At 43.8% G+C, this 7,606-nt stretch overlaps 1 protein-coding gene across 1 annotated transcript in view; it reads right to left on the bottom strand.

Annotated features, from left to right (window-relative positions):
• Positions 1-3,308, bottom strand: part of RPP30 (ribonuclease P/MRP subunit p30) — an 18,108-nt gene extending 14,800 nt beyond the window's left edge. Inside the window, exons 1-2 of the mRNA XM_018562853.1 lie at positions 3,210-3,308; positions 1,445-1,500 (exon numbers count right to left, since the gene is read on the bottom strand). Of these exons, the coding sequence (XP_018418355.1) occupies positions 1,445-1,500; positions 3,210-3,291 (138 nt within the window). The 5' untranslated portion in view covers positions 3,292-3,308. The remainder of the gene's footprint in view (positions 1-1,444; positions 1,501-3,209) is intronic.
• Positions 3,309-7,606: the final 4,298 nt, after the last annotated feature.

The raw sequence follows: 7,606 nt of genomic DNA, 5'->3' as shown, positions 1-7,606 counted from the left end.
TTGCCTCCCCCTTCCCAGCCCACATCAAATAAAAGAGCCCCCTCACCTGCTTGCCGTTATGCAGGGAGTAGGCACAAATCTGATCCCTCATGATTAAGTCAGGTACAGACCGGGATCGCGTACCTGACTATGAGAGCAGCAGCTCCTTGCTGTCCTGTCCTTGGCTCCGTTCCTTTTCGGCCGGAGCTCTGCAGTTCTGAGCTCCGTTCTCTGCAGTAAGGTCTGCAGACCTTACTAATCCATCCTTGCGAACGGGGCTCAGAACTGTCAGAGCTCCGGTGATCGATCGAAAGTAACGGAGCCAGGACAGGACGGCAAGAAGCGGCTGCTCTCATAGTCAGGTACGCGATCCGTGACCGCGTGCCTGACTGAATTTCCACTCGCCCTCTCTTTATTTCCACTCGCCAAATGCGAGCTGGCGAGTGGAAATTTTGAGCCCTGCATTAGTTTATCAAATAAGAGTGTGCCCTTTGAAGCAGACTCTTATGCTCCTCACCCACTTCTTCCAATTGCCCTCCTACCCCACCCTTCCCTCAAAATTGGGAATTTAAAAATCTTTTCCTGCAGGAGCACGTGTTGTAGACCACCTCAAAGCCTCCTGGGATTTGTGACATCAGTATCCCAGGTGGCTTTGTGATGTGCTATGGAGTATGCAACAATGTGCATCATCAAGCAGCCAGCTGCCTCTTGCTGGTTTTTGCAGCCGCATCCCTGATGATGTGTCGAAGCGTATGCACATCATCAAGGGGCAGGCTACAAGAACCCAGGAGAGACAGCCGGCCCCTTGATGACGTAACGTAGAAAATGGCACTGCGGAACCCAGCATACGGTGGCAGACACAGAAGCAGTAGGAAGACACTTAGTTTGCTGGATGTTGGAGTATGTAATCTATATTTATATAACGGGGTGGAGGAATGGGGTAGAGCATTGCACCCGCAATCGGTGCATTATAGGTGTACAGGCTCTTCCACTGTTTACTCCCAGCACCAGGTCTGAACAGAGGTATGCACCTTCTGTTATGGGGCTGAAGGAAGTGCAGCTGGACCACAATTGCTGTGATGTCACCACCCTGCTGCTGGCATGCTCTGCTGAGTCCCTCTGCCAAGATTGCAGATGGAACATGTAACTTCCATTCAGTGTTCTTGGACCTTGATGATGTGGCTGTGCCGGCTTTCTGACATCATCATGTACAATGCAGGACCAGTAGTTCTGTGTTATATGCAAGAAAGATGAAAGCCCACCTACAACTCAGCCAGAGAGAAGGAGAGGGTGTCAGCAGCCAGGAGAGTGAGATATAAAGTATGTATTACAGCGTATTCATAATTCCCTTGACTTAATGACGTTTAACCCTTGCAGTGTGTGTGGAGGGAGGGTCCTTTTAATAAAAAAAAACAACCCACCAGCAATTAGCTTTAAGTAAAAGGCACATAGAAATACAACATACCATTTTCTTCTTTTCAAATTCAGCTACATGATTGATGGCAACAGCAGAGTAGCCAACTACATGAGGAATAGATAAAAACATAACATTACTCTGTTTGGAAATACAGTCAATAATCTTAATTAGAAAACAATAACTTGAAGTGCTTCCTGCAGGTAACACAGCAGAAAGTTTGAGAAGCTAACAGGGCAGTCTATGGGGTACAAACCACCAAACAGAAAATCTGGGGGTATCAAATTAAACAAAGACTATGTTCTGTGTTGGGAATATCTGTTGACAGTTAATTGCCCTCACAGCATAACAAATATTTTTGACGGCATACAGCATTCAGATATTTTTTCTTACATCTACCTTTCTTCTGAGGGCAGCAGGAACCTGTATGCATCATATCATCATGTATAAATAATACTACTATCACTACTCTAAATATAATATGAATAAATTAGGAATTATGAATGGAGCCTTAGGAACATGTCTTTCGAGCCTCCACAATAAAAAATAAAATACATGAAAAGCAGCTCCCATATTTTGGTCCACATGTGCTGATTTAAAGTGCACCTGTCATGACAGAATTATATAAGCTACCATTGCAGAGCTCTCTTTTTCACTGGCTTTAATGCTGATCTAACTGCTTCAATAGCAACTGATTCGAACAAGTATATAAGGAATTATAATATTCATTTGGACTTATTTGGAGCATGCTTGCTTCGAGGCTATCATTTAGATGTACTGAAGCCAGACACAGCCATGTGCTCTCAGGAAGTCAGCAATGGCAGCCTCCATACTTCTCACAAGGGAGCATACAAAATCAGAACAAGATATAATGTGGCATCTGTTATGGCTTTGAAAAGAGAGGAAATAAAAAAAAAAAAAAGAAAAAAAGGTTGTGTAGAAAAAAACCTTACTTCTTTTGACTTGATAAAACAAAGTTTACTTATCCAATAAATCAATCTATGTCATGTGGTTAAAGCTATTTTTGTGAAAGGATTCCATCATTATTAATTATCCATATGCCCCTTATTTTAGTATACCCCTGTCCAGAGACCTAGGCAGATCTAAACATTGCCAAATTAAGCCATCAAAATACAATCATTAGAGCTCATACTTATCTCCAGGTGCTTCCTGCACACCAAAACATACAACAAAAAGAAAAACACCAAGGCAAGTTTATAATCTGTTGCCTACATGTTGCAATCTGATTCTGCAATTCACTTTAGATTTACCAAAAACTACAGAACGTGAGAGCCTACCTAAAGCTGGCCATACGCCTATAGATTATCTGCAGGTTTTCTATGGTCAGATGGAAAAAGTGCAACAGATTCCTACATCTACGCTAAACTGTGTGGATGGAGGAATCTCCCGCTGGGCCAAGCTTCAGTATCTTGCTAGTCGGCTCCGCTGGCTCTCAAAATACCTGAACAATGCCTGCATCCAATCAGATTGTTCAGGTATTTCGACAGCCAGTGGGGCCGACTAGCAAGATACTGAAGCTTGGCCCAGTGGGAGATTCCTCCATCCACACAGTTTAGCGTAGATGTAGGAATCTGTTGCACTTTTTCCATCTGCCCATAGAAAATCTGCAGATAATCTATAGGTGTATGGGCAGCTTAAGTAATTCCATCAATTTGTATCCAATCAGTAAGATCTTTGCACCACATAGTTGTCATGAGACCTAAAGCAGATTGTAACCTGTACGGGCATCTTAAAAGATATACTTCAGATTGTAAGGTGTGTGTCAAATTTAAACATGGTGAACTGTGATACTTACGATGTGCTGCCATCTCAATAACACTTTGTAGCCTCTTGACATCTGAGCAGTTCATAATATTGAGATCCACAAACGTGGCCATTCTGAAATGAGGAATATCTATGCAAAACAAAACATCGAACATGTTTATTTGATTTGCACACGGATGTACTGCACAGCACCGACAATAACAGAGCATAGAAATATAACAGAAAGGTTATTATAGTAACTCCACCAAGACAATCAGAAAAATGATTGCACCCAAAAAGGATCACTTGGTTGTCCTTATGATGAAGGAAATGTGCACATGCACAGTCACAACTGCTACTGTCTGACCTCTGTTGTCAGTCCTGGTTTTAGAGCTGCAGCTAACGATTATTTTCAAAATCGATTAGTTAGCCGATTATTAAGTTCGATTAATCGGTTAATCGGATAAACAATAAAATTAATTTTTTTAAGTGGCTCCAGTGATGGACTACTAGTTTGTATTGAGATTGCACTCCATCACAGGAGCAAGCTTGGAGCGGTGGAGGTAAAAAAAGAAAAAAAAAAAGTGTGGTGTACAATATAGTGAAAAGGAAAGTGTAAAATTATACAGCAATGAATGCAGAATGGCACCGGCTATAGAGGACTACAAATCCCAGCAATAGTACATTATACAGCGCAGTGCAGAATATCACCAGCTATAGAGGAATACAACAAATCCCAGCAATAGTACATTATAGCTGGTGGTATTCCGCATGGCGCTGTATAATGTATTATTGCTGGGATTTGTTGTCCTCTATACAGCGCAGTGCAGAATATCACCAGCTATTTAGGAATACAACAAATCCCATGTATTGCTGGGATTTGTATTCCTCTATAGCTGATGGTACATTGCTCTGTATAATATACAGCACAATGTACCATCAGCTATAGAGGACTACAAATCCCACTATCCCAGCAATATATTATAGAGCACCATGTGGGGGGAAAGTGCAGGCTTACCTGAGCAGTCTTCCAGCAACTTGCTTCTGAGATCGGACCTGTCTATCGGCAGCTGTCATCCCCCCACACCTGCTCCTCCTTACTACATCTCCCCGCGTCCCTGTGCCGATCGTGGATGTGGGCAGGCGGTGAGTGTGAGGCGGGGAGGAGGTGCGGCGTGAAGAGCGTGGATGCGGGCGGGCGGGTCTGGCAGCGGCGAGCGTGAGGTGGGGAAGAGGTGCGGCGCGCAGCGTGTGTGGAGCCGTGAACAGGGCCAACTGATCGGAAGCCGATTAATCGATTATTGAAAAAGTTGACAACTTTTTCAATAATCGATTATAATCGATTATGTCGATTAGTTGTTGCAGCCCTACCTGGTTTGCTACAATGGGGGTGGTAATACACAGGAACCAGTAAGGTCAGCAAAGAATATGGATTGTTATGGGTAACTAGTCTGGTTTTCTTAAAGCCGCCACATTATGCTTGATGACATTACTAGGGAGATTGCTCATTGTCCTTTAAAATTAGTGATGGGCTCGGGCGTGTTCGCAGCTCCACGTGTCGAGCCCGCCAGGAAGCTGACAACGCCAATCACAGGTACTGAGACACTATGCCGGTCCACAGCTGCAGAGATCGGGATATGTCTCAGTGCCTGTAATTGGCTCTGTCAGCTTCCTGGCGGGCTCGGCACGTGGAGCTGCGAACACCCATCACTATTAAAATGTAAGAGATCCATGCAAGGCTACATGCAAACAGGCACCTGGTAACACTACAGAAACAAGCCAGCTTGTGTACATGGGCACCTCTCAGTAAAAGGGATTAAGACTTACTACTGTGTGTTCACTTCACTTGAGTGGAGACTCACTGTCAGAGACAATCCAGTTGTACTGAATGGGGAGTAATGCTACCGAGGGTCAGCCAGCCCACAGACACCTATCTTCAGAAAGCCATAGAGTCATGTATGGGTAGGTGGAGCTCCTGAAGCATCAAGACCATCTAAAAAGGAATAATCAATCACACTATAGGTATCAGATATGATCAATCGCACTAATAAGCATACAAAAGAGCAACACGTCCATATACAATCCTCTACCTGTTCAAAAATTTAAAAAACAAAAAAATGGCTGGAGTTTCACATTAATGTGCACCTTCCACGAAAAATCCAAAGTCAACTTAACTTGCCGCCTGAGAAGATACTCCACCACTGTGCAAGAGTGCATTCTTTTGGGATGTAGGACCCTCAGCTTTCCCAGGATCCCGCAGCTAGGGGGCCCATTGATCTCAACCTTTACCTAGGTGTGCACACCAGAAGCAGAGATGTGATGTCATGTATTTTTATTCTATTTGTTATTTAAGGGGCTGCAATGTTCAATTAAACAAAATAGTAGCACTGCTCCCCTCCAACCATTTCTTCTGGGAGAATACTAATCGATTTTGAAAATAATCGTTAGCTGCAGCTCTACACATGACTCTCTCTCTGTAGTGTTGTGACTAAGCTGCTAGTTTCCAGACCTGAGCACCTCAGGGGCACTGGGCACGCCCAGAAGGGTGCAAGATCAATTTCTGGCAAAAGTCAATTATTTTTTAAGGCCCTTTACAAGGACGGGGGGTGAAGTAAAGCAGTTGAGGGAGATCAGCATACAGCAGGAGTGTTTTTTTCCCCTCAGGTTTAATACACAACGAGATAATTAACTTCTGCTGAACGTGTTCACACCCAGAACACCACACAAAGTCTCCGGGACCTCTGGGTAAGTTCAGGCATGTAACATGCTGAGGATACAGGTTGTTTTCCTAGTGCCCTGCTTACACCACAATGCTGCCTTCAGATGGGTAAAAAAAAAAAATGCAGATTCATGTTTTATAGTTGTTCAAATGTACCATGTCCATAGAAATAAAGGCAATGCCATGTGTGGACATTTCAATACAGTTTAGAAAAAAATAAATAGTGCCTTGCATTGTACAAGTGTGGGCTGCTTTGAATTTTTTTTTTAACCACTTGAAGAGCGGGGTGTTAAACCCGCTTCCTGTCCAGGCCATTTTTCAGTGCTGCGGTACTGTGACATTTAGTTCAGTTTTTTTTTTTAACACATATATATATATATATATATATAAAAAGTACAGACATTTTTGAAGAAAAAAAAACCTGGTTTCCCTATGTTATAAAACATTAGCCATTTTTTGGGTAAAATATAAAAGACGGGGTCACATTGGGTAAATAGACAATACATGTTAAGCCTTCAAATTGAGTGCTAACAGTGTTTGGAGACACCAGGGGTCTATTAGACCCCTAATGTCACCTAGAGACTCCAAAGAAGCTGATAAAGAAGCAAGTGACAGCTTGAAACCATAAGTGATGTAATTTACATCACTTCTGCATTCAGTGATCGGAGGGGAGATCAGCCAATGCATTGTGATCTGCCCTCCGATCCACCCAAGGAGACCCACCATGGCAGTCCAAGACCCGCGGAGGATAGTCCGCAGTGGCCACCACACAATCGGGCGGCTCTATAGCTGCCCAAACAATTGTATATATCCAAGGCTTCAGTTTGTCAAACTTTCCTGCTCCCAATCACATGCAGTGGGAGAGGACCTTTATAAATGCTCACACGCCCTTACGCATCAGCCGTTTATTTACAATCGGCCAGAAGGCAAGTAGGGCAAGTAGTTAAATTAAGATTGTGAATCAATCAAAACTAGAGCAGTGGTCCCTAGTAACTAGTTTTCTTTTCAGTGCAACTTCTTTCACTCTCAAAGCCTATTGGTTGCCATGGGCAACTGCTCCAGTTTTGATAAATTCCCCACTTTGCATTGACCTGCATATGTGTGCATTGCAATAAAATGGAGCAAATCTGCTTCCCCAATGCACAACAAACCACTTATGTGACGTGAACAATTGTTATATTAGTGTCCTCGCCCAGTGTGAATGAGCCCTAATTATACAGCTGATGTTCACCACTTTGGTGTGCAGCTAGCCACAGGTAGTTCGATAACCTTTAGACACAGAGAGTCTTTCTGCAGTGGGACACCGAACCTACTTCCCCGGCTCCGCTCATTCTGCCTGTCCCCAGCTTCCTCCGACTACCCGCTGTCCCCATTTCTACTCAGCATGTTCTGAGCCCCGAACTGACTTGTACCTGGCGTACAGTGATTCCCATGTGCTAATAGCCGAGCCACGCTTCTCCCCGCCCACTTCTACAACCTGCCCTATCACCACTCAGACGTAGAAAACGGGGCTTCATAAAGACCCATAACTTTCCCTGGGTGCGCATGAAGAAGTATACTGTATCGCTAATAAGTTAACTAAGGGAAAGCTGCTTATGGCCAACTCATGAGGCGTAATTTACCGGAAGAGGTAGTGTAGCGTGCCGCTGCAGGAACACGTGACTGATCAGCTGTTTGAACTATGTGGATGAAAGTAATTATCGTGTTACCTGGGACACTGACATTTAAAG

The sequence above is a fragment of the Nanorana parkeri genome, unplaced genomic scaffold (genome assembly GCF_000935625.1).
Source record: "Nanorana parkeri isolate BGI_ZX_2015 unplaced genomic scaffold, ASM93562v1 scaffold606, whole genome shotgun sequence".
NCBI lineage: Eukaryota > Metazoa > Chordata > Amphibia > Anura > Dicroglossidae > Nanorana > Nanorana parkeri.
Note: the sequence above shows the minus strand (reverse complement) of the source record. Positions and strands in the feature narration are given on the sequence as shown.